Source organism: Passer montanus, unplaced genomic scaffold (genome assembly GCF_014805655.1).
Source record: "Passer montanus isolate IOZ18808 unplaced genomic scaffold, ASM1480565v1 scaffold17, whole genome shotgun sequence".
Classification (NCBI taxonomy): Eukaryota; Metazoa; Chordata; class Aves; order Passeriformes; family Passeridae; genus Passer; species Passer montanus.
The window spans coordinates 2,214,579-2,233,221 of record NW_024364270.1 but is presented as its reverse complement, the minus strand read 5'-3'; the positions used below and the strand labels follow the sequence as shown (position 1 = coordinate 2,233,221).

The 18,643-nt window shown below is 43.9% G+C and overlaps 1 protein-coding gene across 1 annotated transcript in view; it reads right to left on the bottom strand.

Moving 5' to 3' along the window:
• Positions 1-338: 338 nt before the first annotated feature.
• LOC120499781 (cathepsin E-like) overlaps positions 339-18,643 on the bottom strand; it is a 19,715-nt gene continuing 1,410 nt past the window's right edge. Inside the window, exons 2-11 of the mRNA XM_039703877.1 lie at positions 14,482-14,650; positions 14,127-14,304; positions 11,580-11,697; positions 10,967-11,085; positions 10,304-10,503; positions 9,508-9,630; positions 8,402-8,546; positions 5,789-5,887; positions 2,715-5,703; positions 339-2,633 (exon numbers count right to left, since the gene is read on the bottom strand). Of these exons, the coding sequence (XP_039559811.1) occupies positions 5,524-5,703; positions 5,789-5,887; positions 8,402-8,546; positions 9,508-9,630; positions 10,304-10,503; positions 10,967-11,085; positions 11,580-11,697; positions 14,127-14,304; positions 14,482-14,537 (1,218 nt within the window). The 5' untranslated portion in view covers positions 14,538-14,650 and the 3' untranslated portion in view covers positions 339-2,633; positions 2,715-5,523. The remainder of the gene's footprint in view (positions 2,634-2,714; positions 5,704-5,788; positions 5,888-8,401; positions 8,547-9,507; positions 9,631-10,303; positions 10,504-10,966; positions 11,086-11,579; positions 11,698-14,126; positions 14,305-14,481; positions 14,651-18,643) is intronic.

The window sequence follows — 18,643 nt, the reverse complement described above, 5'->3', positions numbered from 1 at the left end:
TATGGCAGTGAGCTGTGTAGGAAAAACTAGAGGAAACACTAAGGTTATCAGAAGAGTGGGTATGGTTCTGTCTGCTTTGGATATACACTGAACTCTGCTGCCTTTGTCTGCTCCATCAGCTTAAGGTCCATGACATCCCTGTGAGATCTACCAACAGTTTTGGGTTCTACTCAAGTGGCTCAAAGGCAAGATGAAGGTCCGGTCCTTTTTCAGCCTGGAGAGATTCAGCCCATCATCTCTCACTGTCTGGAGGACCACTTGAAAAATGCTGCCTTTGTCTGCTCCATCAGCTTAAGGTCCATGACATCCCTGTGAGATCTACCAACAGTTTTGGGTTCTACTCAAGTGGCTCAAAGGCAAGATGAGGGTCTGGTCCTTTTTCAGCCTGGAGAAATTCTGCCCATCATCTCTCAGGCCCCACATTTGTGTAGGACAGAATTCTGCCCCACTCCTGATAAAACTATGCCACTAAAGAGTAGAATAAATAAAAGGATTTAATGTTTAATTTCACTTTAACTAAAGGTAGATGCAAAATAGCTGATGAGCTGGGCATGGGATGTCTGAGCCTTGGAGCACATATGTGGCATACCCAGTGACAGTTTATTGTAAAATGAGGCTCCCTGGCAGCTTCCCTAGGGATGACAGGGCTGCAGCACTCTCTCAAGAGGTGATGGAGCTGCAGGTGCAACTAAGCCTAGGGCTCCACTCTTGTGGAGATCTTCAGCTGGAAGTGCACAGGCTGTAGGCATCCCAGGCAAACAACAAAGTGACCCATGACTCCTACCAAAACTGGTCTCCACTTCCTAAACCTCTCCCCCATTCCCATGCTAACTAGATGTACCACTTCTTAATTGACCCAAACCTGAGTCAGCACTGGTGTCTCCTGCTACTCCAGGGATGACCAAGCCACCTCCCTAAACCTGCTGATAGTGACCTGGACTTTCAGCTATCACTCCTGCAAAAGAAGTCTGAAAGTAGGCCGGGAAAGCAGCCACAGCTCCTTGGGTTTAGCTCTCACCCATATTTACAAAAGTGCAGTCTGGAGCATATTGCCAGCATTCTCCCGTCAGTGAGTAGAGGACAGACAAGGGAGAGACAAGGTAGCTCAGGGACTGAAAGAACAGAGAGGGGGGACCAAAAGTTAAGAGTCTGCAACAACCAGCAAAAGCAGTATGGACTGCATGGGCAGAAAATTCACCCAGCTCTCTTGCTCAGAAGATTGCACTTCAAAAAACAAACCAGCCTCTCTGCCATGGTAACTGGTAACACCAGTGGCTCCTGGGAGACTTTAGGACTCCCTGATCCTGAGAAGGGAATGAACAGACCTGCCTGCTCCTGCTCCTAAGGCCACTTAGGTGAGGAGCCCTTCTAGCTGGTGTCACATACAGCAGGACCCTATCTCATCTGGGTAGGCTTTGAACAAAAATCAACTGCCCTCCCCACTTGTACTTCTTCCAGCTTTATTTCAGCCTGGAAATTGGCTCCTGCTGGTGTATATTGGCACGGTCTGAGCAGCACCACGCTTTCAAACCCTCCAAAGACACTAGACAACAACACATGTATCCTGTCTGTTTAGGAAGCAGAGGACACTTGGCCCAAGGAAACACTGTTTAAACTCATATTATGTGAATTCCATTTATGCAGGAAAGCCAAGCACAGATTTGCCAGGCACCTATGGAAGGACTTCTTCACACCATGAGATGAGGTGACACTAGTGTCTGACAGCAGCTTATTGAAATTTGATCACAGTTTGGAGTCAGGCATACTGGTGCAACCTCACACTTGCTACTCCACAAGAAGTCTTCAGGCAATTCAGGTTGCTATGTTTGGGTTTGACCAACAAAATGAAAAACTCTGCAGAGTGAAATTATACAGAAATAAACAGCGTCTTAGCCTAGCAGTCCAATTTTCTGAATGGATCTTTTGCAACTTCTGGAAGTTTTCCTCCTGATTCCCTTTTTCTTGTAGCTGAAGCCACACTTTTCAATTAAATGTTTCTCAATCTAATTGCATCTGCAACTGTCAAGGAACTTAATTTATCAATGTGCTTAACTTAAATAAATGGCTAATTTTAAATACAAACAATAAATTTTAAGGACAGCCAGACAGCTCCAGTCACACAACTAGAAACAAAGTCAAAGTAACTGCTGCACTTTTGTCAGGAGAGCAGTACAAGTTTCTGGGGAGTTTGGCCATACCCCTGCCAGGCAGGCATGTATAGGAAGGGTTTTCAGCAGCTGTGAAGGCAGTCTGGCCCATAATCTACCTCTCTCCTTACAGTACATCAGCTCGAAGAGCTGTGCTTCACACTGTAAGGGAACTTGAGCCAGAAATTAGAGATGACTCTCAAGTGTCCACCACAAATCTGCACTGGGAGTCCTGTCCCACCATACCTGCTCCCTCTAATCCTTCACACAGCTTCCACCAGGGCTTAAGGTATTGGACCAAAATGCTCTTTGTCCCCAACCCAGACATCAGTTTGTTTCACCCCAGCACTGCTAAGTGTGACAAGCCTTCCCAGCTTCTCATCATCATCGAGCTCTGCTCATCATCTCAGCCTGGCTGCTGCCCAGGATGCACACTGCTGCTGTCCACCACAACATTATACAGCTAATCAGAAATAGTTTTGCTACCTCTCCCACTCGCTCTGCCAGCACTCCCTGGGCCAGCAACAGTGTTCATTATTTGATGGAGGCTCAGGGTGGCCATGCTACCTCTCCCACTCGCTCTGCCAGCACTCCCTGGCCCTGCAACAGTGTTGATGGAGGCTCAGGGTGGCCTCACAGCAGCCATTAGGTAGGTAAGAGCTTCAGTTAAGCCCCACATAGGTGTCCCTTACACATGTAGATGCATGCTAAATTAGGAATTACAGCTCTGAAGTCACGCAATTCAATCTGTAGTACACCAGCATTTCACACAGTGGGCCAGCTCCAGGTTAGCTGCAGTATTCTGTTCATTGCTTCTAAAGAAGCTAGTGCTGGGGTGACTTACCAGAAAAATTTCCTCTCGTCATTTAGTCTATCTCACTTTGGCAAACACCAGTGTACCCTGATCTGTATTAAATTATCTTTTGGGATTATGTGCTCTCTTGCATACTTCTCTCAGTAAACTATTTGCCTTAGCATGCTAAATGGAGTATTTCAGCAAATCCAACAATCCACAACTCATGTTCACACGTATAAGCAATGTTGAATTATTGCATGAATAAAGGCACTTTGAGACACACCATCCTCCTGGTTTTACTGAACTCTCAAGAAGCACTTCTGGCAAGGGTTTGACCTATCATGCAAATCAACTTGATGTCTACCAGGAACAGCAAGGCACTTACAGAAGCTGGCAAAGTTGGACAAGGATAGAACAGGGCCAGGATAGACAAGTAGGTCAGAGCAGCAGTTTGTTCCCATCAGATGGTGTTAATCTCGAGCAAGATCAGATATATCAGAACAAAGAGAGGGTTAGTCCCTGTGCATGCTGCCTGACTTTCCACCTGTTTCTAGGATGTGTTTCTACTCTGTGCTGAAATTTATAGATCCAGGATGTCAGTGCTGGGACTGACTGGCTGTGGGAACATGTCCCAATACCCTTAAAATCTTCTGTTGTAAATAACAGATCTCTAACTCTGACTGCAAACTCATATTTGAGGAACATATACATATTGTATATATAATGAAATGTACCAGAGTGTTAAGTACGCTGCACAGTAGAGAAAACAAAAATACCCTGCTGCTCTTAAATGAGGAATGGGCCTTTAGAGATGTTTGTTTGTCTTGGCTCATGACCAAACAAATGACATTTTCTAGACAAATAACTTAGCTCATGGTCAATCCATTCTTTAAGAGTGACATGGACAAAAGGGAATCAAGGCAAGATTGGCCTGAAACAGGGTAGGTTCACACAGCCCAGTCTCATATGCAGAAAGAGACAGCTGGCAGCAGAGTCTCCTTTGCTAGAGGGTGATGGCCTGGATGCCAAATGTGTAACACAATGTGGCTGCAAATAGAGCCATGGAAACAGGCACCAGGGACAAAGATTATTTCATATTGGAAGGCAAGATCAGTATTTAAGAGATACCTACAGGAAAACCATTCTGTCTTTGTAATACTTATTGAGTCTTGCAACTGAAAACTTAAAATCTAAGGGGCTGTGATTGTGATGTCACCAAGGCCAGCAATGGATATTGCCTCTGGTCTGTGCCAGGCACATCCAGACAGCAGTAGCAAGTGCCTGGGGGCCACCAACCTCTGTCCAGCAATGCCACCATGGGGCCAGTCTCCATCTGCCCATGGCTCTGCCCTGCTGGGGAGGTGCCCAGTGCACATGGCTGGGACTGCAGACATTTGCAGGCTTTAGAAAGATACAAGCAGCCCCAACATGCCAACACATTTTTTTTTCCTCCAGGACAAAGAGCAACCTGAATTTTCACTTGTCGTTCTACCCTCAACTCCCCTTCTTCTCAGCACTGTAAAGAAACATAAAATGTAACAGAAATGCCACTAAGATAAAGCAGCTTTTGTTTGGTTAAGTTTTATTCATGTGTATGGGGGTAGTACCAGCTTTAGCAATCCAAACAAATAACCCAATGGGTAGAATTTAGGTGAATCTTCTGCCAAATCAGCACAGCTGCCTGTGGCTGTTTCATCTGAAACTCCTGCTACTGCTGACAAGTGGCTGAGCAAGGGGCAGTAGATGTGTAGTGCTGGTGCACGGGTCCCATGACTCATCTGAGGCGGAGGAACACTGGTATCCCTTTGCATGGGCTGCAGTCTGGGTTTCTGATGTGAATGGATGCTGCTCCAGCTGCTCACACAGCCGAGGGGGAGAGGAGTCAGGCACTAAATCCGGCACCTGACCTAAGGCATGGACGTCAAATGCCAAGACACAAAAAAGGAGAATTACCAAGGTATAATTAATCCCAGGGAAAAAGCAGGTTTGAGAGGTGGTGCAAGGAACAATAGTTGAAATTAGTGGCCACACAGGCATCAGTCAAATTCCCTTTTATATAAGCTGGTTGGAGCAAGCTAATTTAAAGAGGATTTCCATGGCACTCAGGAAACGAAGTTGAACAAAACCCAAACCATGGAAAATAATGATGGAAAGGAAAGCTGTAGGAAATGAGGTGGAAACTAGCACACAAGAAGAAAAAAAGATAGCCAGACCAGGCAGGATTAGGATTAGTTTTCCCTCACACACAACTGCTATCTTTTCAGCCTGACACAGTTCAGCATTTTTATTCTTCTTGATCTTTTGCAAATCTGAGCGCTGCGCTGCTCTGCTGCTTTATCCTGAGAGGTGTAGTTACTGAGTTACTGTAGTTCCATGAGTTACTCAGGAAAAATTGTTTCACCGATGTAAACATATCTATCCAAATTATATCATCTGAGACAAGGATCACTGCAAAGTCCTTAAAACTTATAGAGGAACAACACAGTGTTATTTAGGTTCAGAGTTGCAGTAAAAGCTCTTCTTCACACATGTGTTGAAGATCATTACATTAACTTAAGACAGAATAAATGCTATTACAGCTCAGTAGTAATCCTTTCTGTGAACAGCTTTTGCAAATCCCACTCTGTCGTTCCCACGGTCAAAAATACAGTAAAATGCAGACATGAAGACATCTCCTAAAATCCAGAGCGAGCCCGTGCGAGTGGGGATGTCGAGAGACTGAAAGCCGCTCATGCAGAAGGTTTGGTCATCAATAGACTCCTGGAAGGGAAAGCACATGTGCCTGCAGCAGCCTGCTCCATGCCCAGCCCGGGGAGTGAGGAGCAGGGAAGCTGCAGACACACACCTTTATGATGTAGTGCTCTGCTGCCAGCTTGTACTCGCGGTGTCCGATCGTGAAGCTAACGTGAGGCAAGCTCGACAGTCTTCTGCAGTCTACGAGAAACTGGAAACAATGCACTGACTGAGACGGGATCGCTTTGTCTTTCTGCAAGTGCTGCTCTCTGAATTCAAGGCTTTTGGAGTAGGTAACAGTGAATTTACTACAGAGAAACGGCACCAGGCTGGCTTACAGCCTAACAGTGCCCTCCAGATTCCCCGGACTCGGTCAAACCACCCAGCAGCCCAGAGGGCTGATGAAAATCCTTGCAAGTCCCAAAAGAAAGGAGGTGAAGGGGCTCTGATATCCTCCCTGTGCAACTCAAAGGCAAAAGTAAGCATGTGAGCCCCAGCCAGCCAACATCAGCAAGGTCTGCTCAGCAAAAGTTCTCCAAAGCTCTGGCCTTGACAGGGCAGAGGGAGCTGCTCCAGCCACAGATGGAGCACCCTATGGGTGCAGTTCACCCCAGGTCCTCCTATAATACCATCAATTCAGGGGAAAAAAAGCTAGTGAGGAGCACAGCACTTCATGCTTATACTTTGCCCTGGAGTGGGATTTAAAGAGTAGAAGGACTAAACTCTGGAATGGTCATTAATGTACATAAATAATATATCCAGTTACAGTAATGGAGAAGATAATTTCCTGGCCTTTCTAGTTATTTCATGGAACAACTGGTGTGGGAAACGGAACTGCAGAATGTTCCAAGTCCCAGAGGAACCTTTGCTGTAAACTGTAGTGTTTTAAGTCATTTTTAGAGGCTTCCTAGAAGGAAAAATCTGCTCTTTGCTGTTTTTAAATCTATTTTATGAAAACATAACCCTACATCTTGTGTGCACTTACCAACTGTCATACCATTAGAAAAAACAAGTCATGGGACAAGGGTACAAAAAGCTAGTAAAATGATTTGTAGGATTCAAGAAGCAAGACATAATTCTTTTACATAGCTACTACAGAATAGTACATCCAGAACAAATCAATCCTTGCTGAAAAGAGGTAAAAGTTCTGGTAAAACCCAGGATGGATACACTTACTTTTACTGGGATAAATTTGAGTCAATATGTGCAGCCTGTCTATGATTGCTAAAAATCAGTCACAGAAACTCTCATTTTCAGGATGCTTTTTTGTGAAATCTGAGATGCCAGATGAATGTTCTTAGGTCAGCAGTGGTGTATACATGAACCTACACAGAAATGACCCATTCCTTGTTTGTATTAGGCTGGTATAAGTACATTGGAAATATGTATTTTATCTATGTACATTAGCATGAACCATTGTAAAATCAACTTGTTATGAGAGCATACTCTTTGGCATGTATCTAACAATTTGAACAAATTCAAGATTAAAGGTTTGATTGAGAAAGAATCAGGAGCCTCAGGAGTTACACAGAGGTCACTGTAAGTTCTCCTCTTACAAATGAAAGTGAATTAAGAGTCCACTTTTGTCTTTGCTCTTTGTCCAGTGCACTGGGCACTTGCAATACTCTTAATTTTCTTCCAAGAGTAGCTTTGGGTCAGGATGAAGACAAACTGAGATTAGCTCAGTTGGTTAGAACATGGTGCTAAGAACACCAAGGCTGTGGGTTTGATCCCTGTACAGGCCATTCTCCTGAGAGTCAGACTTGATGATCCTTATGAGTCCCTTCCAATTCAGAATATTCTGTGAAATGCAAAGTTAACAAAAGCCACACATGGCTTGTTAACAAAGTTAACAAAAGCTCAACTTTGCTTGAGCACTGGAGCTGTGTCGGACTTGATGATCCTTGTGGGTCCCTTCCAATTCAGAATATTCTGTGAAGTGCAAAGTTAACAAAAGCCACACATGCCTTGTTAACAAAAGCTCAACTTTGCTCGAGCACTGGAGCCATAGCAATGTGCTGGTGCCCTGTGGGAGTCAGCCAAGGGCCAGCAATAGGCATGGTAAAGAAAACTGCTCTTTTGCTGGAGGAAGGACAGGAAGGAGTGGTGAGGAGTGTCAGCAAGGGAGATGCAGAAGACAGCAGCAGACAAGAAAGAAAAACCAGCAAAGGGTCAGTGGACTAAGGTTCAGGAGGAAGATTAAGAGCCAGCAAACCTTGTCCTGTACCCTGGAAGGAGCCAGCATTGTAAGTGACACTGATGTGCATCCCTCCCAGGAGCTCTGGCATGTCACCAACTGCTCCACAGCAAGCTGACAGTGAGAGGCCCTGTCAGTGAAGCCACTGTGGGGCTGTCATTAAAATACCATTCCCTTTAAATCTGATGCTGGCCATCAGCACCAAATCCCTCCTGGCTTGGGAGACCCAACATCTAGAGCTGGTGACCTCAAAAATCCTCTGAGCTTCCAAAAGAAAATTATTTCTCATGCAAAGTACAGATCAATTCCTCAAACAGATGTTCCCATTATTTCCTTACACACCAGTATAGAAGATGAAGTGAACATTTGGGAAAAGGACTGGGACAAGGCATATAGGTCAAAAGCAGCTTGGCTCAGAGCTTAGTGCTGTCCTGGAAATAAGGCTTTCTCTGGCACCTGTCTAAACCATCATTCCTGTTATTTTCCAACTCTTTACACCAGTTTCTCTCCCTTTCTAGCAGTTTTTACCTCTCCAGTATTTGATGGACTTGCCCCGATATATGCCTGCAATCGCCTGATTTGTGAAGAGGGGCCGGTGATAAGAGAAGTGCCTGAGTCAACGATGGCCTCGCAGCCGTGGGAGCAAAATGCCACCCGGCCCTGGATCTTTATGCTGCAAATGAAAAAAGAAAAAGAAGCTTTAAGCAAATGGCATATACACTGTGACCAAAACACTGTATTATTGCTAGCTAAAGTACCAGAGTATTGACTGAAGTTAATCCCAGACAACAAGTGACAGGACAAGAGGAAAAGGCCTCAGGTTGCACCAGGGTAGATTTAGATTGGATATTAGGAAAAATTTCTTCACAAAAAGTGTTGCAAAGCTTTGGAACAGGCTGCCCAGGGAAGTGGTAGGGTCACCATCCTTGAAAGTGTTCAAAAGATGTGAATGTGGCTCTGGAGGACATGTTTAGTGATGTACTTGGTAGTGGTGCTGGGTTGACAGTTGTACTTAGTGATCTTAAAGATCTTTTCCAACCCTAATGATTCTGTGTGTCTATGATCAAAACTAGCTTAGATTAAAACTTAATAGATTAAAACTAGCCAGGATTTGCTAAAGAAGGGAATGTCTGTGGACCCACTTTTCCCTCTCGAGACTCCTACAACTCTAATCATGTGCTTCCTACTGATGAATTTGTCCTCACTCCCAGGAATGTGTTCTCATCAATTTAGGCAGTGTGCTAGAGGTGGGACAAAGGAACCCTGGCTACTTTGACCAAAGTTAGCAGGGCAGATGAAAGCAGGATCCAGAGCTGGATTCTCTTCCTGGGCGCCTTAACCTCTTAACTGAACAATCTACCAAGACCCATCTAGACCACGGGTGTATGATATTAAAGCATACTAACATGCTCTCCCAGATACCAGCCACCCATGTCACAGCAGATTTAGAGAACTAACAAGCCCCAGTCTTATCCTGGTGAACCCCTCTTTGAGGAGCACAGGGCTAGAACACTGCAGCTGAGCCCTCCTGCCCCTGTGTCACCAGGTGTTCCTGTCTCTGGGGGCTTAGCTAGACAGGTGAATTTCACCAGTTTTTTATACATACACACATACATACATGCATACATACATACTTGTTCATGTGTATTTGCCAATAGCTTTTCTCAGTGACTGGGACCCAGTGGATTGAACCTTTGTAGAGAGAATGGTCTATTCCCCCCAGAATCAACTCACCGCCATTCTCAGTGTCGTCTCCTCTGAAAGCAGAAAAGTTTAACACAGACATGGGAGTGTGCCAGTATGCACCAATGAGATTACACTTAAAAAGCAAAAGTCAAATCACAGGATTTAGGCCCTTTGTAAATTCAGCCATATGGATGACTGAAAGGGATTATTACTAAATTATCACTGTATGTGTTCCAACTCAGACCCTCCAAACAACCTCTGAGAAGACTTAATGTTGACACCAAGGTAGGCATGGGGAGCAGGCTGAGCCAGTTGCTACTCTCAGCTCAGAGGAAACTATAAAGAAATAGGTGGAACTGCAGCTGGGTCCAGATTAGGGAACAGTATTTTTCTGAAATGTGGCTATTTGGGTGTAGCACAGCACTTCTGCTCATCTGCATGGGCAAGAGGGAAACCTCTGGCAACTGACATGGTGAGTCTGAGCTGGGAACTTTTATTTATGACCAGCTCCAACAAGAATAAATCTCTGTCCAAAAAGTCATGATCCTCCCCATAACATTTTTTCTTTTCATGCCATAATCTTAAATGTCAAATTGAAAACAAAGAAAACAACAGAAAGAATTTTTAAAATGGGGGAATTTTTTTTTTTCAAGGGTTGAAGCTTTATACAGATGCATACAGTTGTTTCTATCAACAGTTAAAAATATTTACTTATTTTTTAGCAGTGTCATTTTAAAGACAGACCTTTTCAGATAGAAAGAGAAGACTGGCTCCTCTACCAGGTTCTGGTTCATGATGCTGTCAAACACAGGCAGAGCATTGCCCACTGCTAAGGAGGGGTAGCCTAAGCCCAGTACACCATCAAAGTGGGCAAGGACAAAAGTTGCTCCTGGCTCAAACACAGACTCGCCGAAGTCCTGTCCCTTGATGGAGATGTTACTTATCTGTTTGGTAAAAAAAGAAGGCAACAAACAACCAAACAAAGAACAACCACAACTGAAAGTAATGACACCACCAATAACAAGAAATGAGCCATGTTTCTGATCCATATCAATGGATTCATTCAGCTTATAAAGCCTGGCTATTTTTGTGTGACTTGCATCAACACAGCACATGCTCATTTGGCAGGTAGGCAGCACCAATTCCTTAGAATGCCTTAATTATGTGGCTGCTTCTTCATAAGCCCAGAAGAGGATCCAAGAAGTAGAAGTGAAAATTGAAATGTGAGGCATTTGTGTTGGTAGCCCAAAGCTGGAGCAGAACCCACACCTCCCAGCACTCAGCTCGGTGGGACCTCACCCTGCCCTTGTCTAAACCAGGCAAAGTTTTCCAGGGCAAGGCCAGTATCTGAAGTGCCCTGCAAACAGTTGATGTGGAGGCTGATACCCATTTTGGGTGGACACTCACCTGCAGTGTGTCTTTGCCAGCAATGCCCAGCATCTGTCCTGAGCCATACTGCAGGGAGAAGGCTTCCCCTCCGTGCTCATATGAATCTGACTTGAAGGACTTAAATTTCTGGTGCACCCCTACACAAAAAAATGACACCTCTACACTGAGGGGAGGTCCTGGCAACCCACCCACTCCCCAGTGCAGAACGAGATGAGATGTAGGAGAACCAGATTTTTGTTTCTCTCAAGAGAAAACTGTTGAAGAAGTACTGCAGGCACCTCAGTTTGCCTGCAGACACCCCAGTTTTTCTGTACCTGAGAGATGATTTTGCATTTTAGAGAAAAAAATAGAACAGAAATGGGCATTTCCACCTCTGTTGTTACGGCGCCCAGGTCTATTTTCACACCTTTGACCTCAAGGTGCAGAGGGACTCTGGGCAGGTGCAGCTGGTGCCTGCCCTGGCTGCAGTGACATGAGGGACAGAGGAGCAAACTGGGGAGAGGGCAGCAGCCCTGAGGGATGCTCCAAATCCCCACCTTGCACATCCCTGCTACACACAAGCTTCTTGGGAAAGGAGCAAGCTCTCTGGCCCCAAGACAAGAGAAGCGTCAGGGAGAACACCATTTCTTACTGCAGGCCTCGCTGATGCAGTAGGCGGACGGGACCCAGAAGTTGGAGGAGCCGGTGTCGAACACGACGGTGAACCTCTGGGGCGGGGTCCCCACGCTCACAACGCCGTAGTACTGCGCCTGGGGGAGGAACACGGCCCTCAGCCCCGGGCGGCCTCCAGCCAGCTCTGCCCTGAGGAGCAGCCCTGACTGGGAGCATCCCACAGGCCCCGCAGCGGCGTCTGTGCCATTCCATCTAAACGGGAATGCGCACCACAGGAAGCGTGTCTGGTTCCACCAGCGGCTTCGAGCAGCAGGTTTTACTCCAGCTGAATGAACAACAGTGTGCCATTTTAAAAGCCTTTTAAGCAAACGTTCAGTTGGGTTCCTGTGGTATTGCACTAAATTTAGTTGTTTAGTTATTTAGTTGTTTAGTTATTTAGTTGTTTAGTTATTTGCACTGCACTTTTGGTAATTTGCACTGTTCACATGATTTGTATCCTATCACCACACGGTCTTCCCCTTTCCCCCTGAGTGTCAATGTGGTGGTCTCTCCCCGGTTTGCCTCTCCTCTCGCCCCTCCTCACTGGTATCCCATGAGCTGTTTCCCCCCTTCCCCTCAGCTCAAAATCCTCCCGGGAGAAGGCCACAGCCTCTTTATTTCCATCTGGGCGATCTGGTGTCTCCTATCTGGGAAATAAAAGTCCCCATGTGGGGAAGAGCTCTCTTCATCTTTTGCCTTTTGTCCTGTGTAAGATCGTGTGGGCTGGGGTCCGTAGCTAGCCAGATTGGACCCAAACAGCCTGCCAGGCACAATTTCTTAGATGTTCCCTATGGAGTCAACAAACCCTCTTGCACTGGCTTCAGAGGTGGCAAGGTCATCCTCAAGATGAAAGTTTCACATGCCCACACAGACCTTCAGGCTGGTCCTTGCTGATGTCAATAGGAAAACAGTGTTGCAAAGTCAGGACAACCTGCCTCTGCCAGCTTCAGAGGGCTCTGACCAGTGGCACAAACACTGCCTTATGTGGCTGCCCTTTTTCCTTTGTAATTAGCAGTTATTATAGCAAGTCAAAAACTATTGTGTTGCACAAACTGTTCCTGATGTACTGGACAAAGTTCATCCAGCAGATGAAACCACTGACCATCCCTGGATACCAATTGAGACTGAGATAATCTGTGAACACGTGAATGCTGGAGTGAAGTGCTTATCCACATCCCGAATACAAGTGTCTAAGTGCTCCTATCTGGCCCTGGAAGAGCACTTCAGCATTAAGAGACCTATTTTTAGGAAGAAGTATTTCTGGAATTCAACCACAGATAGAAAAGCAATAGCTAGTGCCAAACTTTTTTCAGCAATACAAGTATTTGAATATGTACCTTCAAGTGCATACTCGTTAATTAATAAACTGACGTTTCTGACCCCAGAATATATAGTCTGAATTAAATAATCTTGAAAAGGCAAGCAAGCATGCCATTTAAGAGAACATCCAACTATACAGTGGGATTCTATTTCTTCCTGCATTAAACAAACCTAAGTGATGTTAATTAAAAAAAAAATGAAACAAAACCAAAAAACATACACACTGCAATAAAACCATTCCTGGTGCTACCTGAATATGCTGGGGAAGTGGGTTTTGCTTTGTTGTTTTGAGATTTTCATTTATCCCTCTTTGAAATAAGCTTTAGAGCAGGTTGAAGTGTTTCAGTGTCCTTTGTTCTTCACATACTTATTTCTTTACGGCCCTCAAGTCTCAGTAAGTTCTTGCTGAATTAATTTGGCCTTCCCTTCGATTCCATTCCCTGTTCAGGTGAAGATTTCACAACATTTCTGCAGCTTAGTTTCCCTTCAGATAAGCATAGCAGAAAAACCAATAAAACAGAAAACAGAGACCATCCAAACGGACAAAATTCTAAAACCAAGAAAGACAGCTTACAAAATGATAAACCTGCTGACTTGCCTGAGATACAGAGAAATTAATTTTTTTTTTCCTTTTTCAGTTTAGATGGTAAATCCTCCCAGGTCAGTCTCCAATACTTAATACACATTACACTCCAGAGGTAAAAATAGAAAAATAAAAAACTCTACTTAAGTCTTTATCATCACTGATTTGTGACTCAACCTGATCAAATAAATGAGATTTGGAGGATTTTTTTACAACACATAAAGCATCCAAGTATCTGCTAAATAGAATATGACTAAATGAAGCAATCAGATTCTGCTGTGAAAAACCCTGTAGTTCGCCAAGACTGATGCAGGCAAACGTCCCATATTTCTTTGGGGACCCAACCGAGTCCAATACAGATCTATACAAAAGTAAAACTTGTCACAGGACTACCACTGCTACTCTGCATCAGCTTTCTACTCAGGTCCCACGTTATCCTAGATCTAGACATGCTTTATTTTGCAGATTGCAACCTGGTTTTTTATGGTCTAATATTTATAGCACAAAGCAACAAGACACCACAAGCCCTATAATTTCATTGTTCAAATGTGCTGGGAAAAACCCCCTGCCTCCAGTAGAACGATGGATGAGTCCTAATGATTGCATTACCAAAACTGTACTTACATGCATGTAATCATACAGCCTTTCTGAAGCAGTTCCTACTGATAAAGCAATATCTGCGGGGAAACAATGCAGATACCTCCGGGCAAAAACATCAGGGTGGTGATTCCTCCAAAATTCCTCTAATTCTCCCTTTTCCTTCAGCTGTTTCTTGATAGATTTGAATCGAATCAAGGGGATTCTATGCAAATAAAATAAACAAAAAAAACAAACTGATTGTCCTTTCTAGAACTGTCATATACTCCATTTTTTTTAAAAAAAAAGGTTTCTTTTTTGAGACCTCAAGTAGCAACAGGCACAGGTCATCCCATGAAGCCAGCTGAGATGTGTGCCAGTGAAGCCAGATGAGTTTCCTTACCGTTCCACAGCCACGATGAGCGGGATGTAAACCACAGCCAACAGTATTGCCCGCATGGCTCCAAGAGGTTCAGAGTCTAATGACACTCCTTTACTCAGAAGTCCCTTTTTTATGGCCTGTTGTCAGCTGAGGGCCACTCGCCAGGTCAATCAATCACAGGAGGTCAGTGCTTTGGCAGAAAACAGATTCATTTACTCTCAGACTAACCGCTGGTTTGAGCAAATAATGGTGTCCAGTGGAGCTACTCAGGCACAGATAACCAAGGCACAGTCTAGACCAAACAGACATTTAACTAACAATCCTTAATGTCTTTCACATAAATATGATATATGGGGTGAGCCTGGCTCCTGCTAGAATGAGAAAGAGGAAGCTTGCTTTAGTGAGATGTTGCTCAGAAGTGTTCAATGCAGAGAAAGAGGACGTAATATATATCCATTTCCCTTTTGCCTGGAGACATTTCAGCAGGGCTGAGAAGACTTTTGGTGGGCTTGCGACAAGTCGCCCCCTAACAGCTGAAATTTAATTCTCTATCTATAGGAGAGCTCCAGTCTAAACATAAATGTGACTGCCACGACATAAGATGGATCTTCAAAGTAAAAAACACAGCAGTACAATACTGCAACATACAGTAAAAACCAGCAATAATTTTGCACACATTTCAGCAAGACATTTGGAAGAGCTCTCTTGGATTTATTTTCCTGCAAGTTTCCTGCAGTTAGTGGCTCCCACCCCTGCACGTGTGTTCAAGTCAAGCCTGCAGAGAAATAATGGTGTCAAAAAGAAGCTGATTTGGCAGAGCACAGCCCCCATCAGCTGCCCAGGAGGAAGCAGAGCACTGAGTCTGCAGTTTACTTACAAGACCTTTTGAATCTTTCCTCTGCACAAGAAAGAGCAGTAAGCAACCACATACTGCAGCCTAGCATATATTAAAGCTAACTTTGAATAATCAGCCATTTTTGTTCAAAAGGTTTGTATGGTAGGATGCTGGGGAAAGAGCAACCACTTTTCTTATCTTTGCAACACACCATGTATTTAAAATAAACTTCTCACTATGCAAAGGTGAACTAGAACTAAAGAATTCTCCCAAAGAGAGCAGATGTGCAACAGCACAGCCAGGAGCAAATGTCAAAGGACACAGAGGAGGCAGGAGTTGTCATCTTTGCTCCAGCAGGAATGTCAAGAAGAAACAGGAGAAAAACCCAGTCACACAGCATTTGTGAGCCAAGAAGGCGTCTAAGTGCCCATCACAGACTGCAAATAAATACAAAGAAAACAAAAATTGCTCCTTTAAGTCACTTACCTTGCTATGTCAGACTGATTGAGGAGGGGTTGAGAGCCTTAAATCAATAAGTTTAGAGATCTATTTATTGGTTCCCCTAGATCAAGAAGGCGTCTAAGTGCCCATCACAGACTGCAAATAAATACAAAGCAAACAAAAATTGCTCCTTTAAGTCACTTCCCTTGCTATGTCAGACTGATTGGGGAGGGGTTGAGAGCCATATATCAATAAGTTTAGAGATCTATTTATTAGTTCCCCTAGATTTTGAAATACAGTTTGCTTTTTCCAACATACCTCCAAAATTGTAAGGGCTAAAAAAACACAGCAAAAACTGCAAGTGGTGTCATCACACAGCTGCAGGCAGAGTTTGGATCTGAAAAAGCACCAGCATCTCTATTATAATATCTTGTTTCAAAAAATAATAAAAACTCAAAAATGCATATTTTATATTGGTTTTTATTTTATTCTGATTTTTTCAGTTATTTATCTCTGAGTAATATTCCCCATTTCTCCTGAACTCAAAGGTTTTACTCAAGTTATCAGCAAACTATCACATTTCCTGTCCCACAGTCATCCCAGCCACTGAGCTGCAAGATCTGGGTGCTGGAAATGGGAATGGTGAGCAAAGATGCAGCCATTTGTGAAATCTAGAAAGAAAAGGCACTTCTCAAGGAGCCCCCACCTGTCACTTGATGCACAACAGAGCAGATGTCATGCCCTTGGGTAGGGCAGTGTCGCTTTGACAAGAGCAAGACAATGCCTCTGCTGAGTGCCTTTATCACTTGAACTTTTCCTCAAATGCTACAAATGCTTCTGGGAAGTCGATAATGTTCCTGTTGGAGGGCACCACGGTGACTTTGAAGACATAAAGCTTTCAAAACACGGCCTGGGTCTGCTGTGAGGACTGCCTTTGCCTTAGTGCCTCCACTGAGTGGCCAATTCTCAGAAAGAATGCGACTGTTCATTTTACTGCAAGTGTAGTCCTTTATTAATCCACACACAGAGGTTATTCTTTCCCACATTCTCTGATCTCACTCTATGTTCCAAGCAGACATTAATTTAACTAACAGAGGTACAAAATGCAGCAACAAAAGGTCATTGTGACCTTTTTTGATAAGCTGGAATAATCATTAAACTACAGTGCAGAGGATCCCTAAGAAATAGTTATCTGCAGTTTAAAAGTTCCATTAAGGAGAAATAATTCAAGTAGGAAAAAAAAAATCCATATCTGTATCTGCAGACGTAAAGTACTTTGCTAAGTTATTTGTCTACTTATGGATTATTGAGAAAAAATATGCCTAAACTGTACCATTAATATAGTCTTAGCTATGTTCTTGTGTTGTTATGATTAGTAGGTTATCTGAAAAAATTTGTCTAAAAGACAAGACTTTGCTGTGGATGTATATTCATTATTAATTATGCCAAATGCATTTGGTTTTCCACACCTGTGGTCTACAGCGCCTTAAGGGGAGGCACCCTCGCCTTCAAAAGGTGCCACGGCTGTTTAGAAATTAAAAACAAATACAACAGCCTGCTGACACATACCCCACAGTGGTCCTATGACAGGGGACAGAGTATCAAAGCAGTAAAGAAGTGTCTAAAAGGAGATGCTCATGCAGTGCAAGCTGGTTTCTTGCTTCTGGGATGCCATGCACAGCACGTCCCACCATCAGAGAGGAAACTTTCAGGCCCTCTATTCCACAGCACCACCACAGATTACTGTGACATTGTCTTTGTTCTCCAGGCTTAATACTCTGCCCAGCTTCTCCATCCAAAACTTTTGTGGTACTCAGGTCTCAGCAGTCACTGCTCTCTGTCCTGCTGCAATACTGTTTCCCAGGTGTCCTCTCTATTGTTCTTCTCCTCCATGACTTTATAGCATCACTGCTGCATGGCACAGCCACTCATCTTGTGGGGAAAAGACTCATAAACAGCCTGTAGCCTATACTCAGCTAAGAGCTGCTTTACATTTGAAAGCAAGTGGTAGTAGAGAGCTCTATATAACTAGATTTGACCAAGAAATCCAGAGGCCACCTTAAGTGCTGCCTTTTCCTCAATATTGTTTGCTCTGCCTTTCGTCTTTCAAGGGTGCATGGCTCTCAGCAGTCACGGATTTTGGTAGTACAGCACCTAATACCCAAAAAACAATTGCAGATTGTTCAAAGAACGTATTCTCCCTAAATTACAGTAAGTGTGGGAAATAACAGCAATGGGCTGCAGATATCAAAGCAAAGAGCCAGGTGGTGAAAAGGCTATTTTACCTTAAAACGCTCTGCCAGTTTTCACATCCAAAGTTCATGGTAGAGCTATGGCCAACACAGATGCAGGACAACCACAGAAAGGGTTGGGTAGAAAGGAATCTTAAAGATCATGTAGTTCCAACCTCCCTGACATGGGTAGGGACAAATATGAGTCCCCAGGAAAGTCTGAAATAGCAGAAGCTCAACAAGTCAAACTATGCAGATGTTCCTGTATACATAGGAATACTCCTAGAAATTAGAACTGACTAGCAAAATGGATCATGATGCAACTAGAACACTGTCACATCTAAATAGCCATAACTTTTCAAAATCAGACTTATTTCACTCATAACAAGTGAGAATCTTGAAGGAATCCATGGGAGTTTCTTGACAGGTTTTGGTACAGACACAGAAACTGCAGCAGCACAGTTGGAAAGTGGAGGGAGAACAACCTTGGCAATTTGTGATAGCATATTACCTTGGGATTCAGACAAGGAGTAAAACAATGAAATTAAAAAGGCCCTACAGACAAGAAGAAAACTGTAATGAAAAAGGCCCTACACAATCAAGAGTGCCAGAGGCTATAATAAAGACCATTACATTAAGAACATAAACAGTAGAACCGCTCAAGATAGCAGTTTGC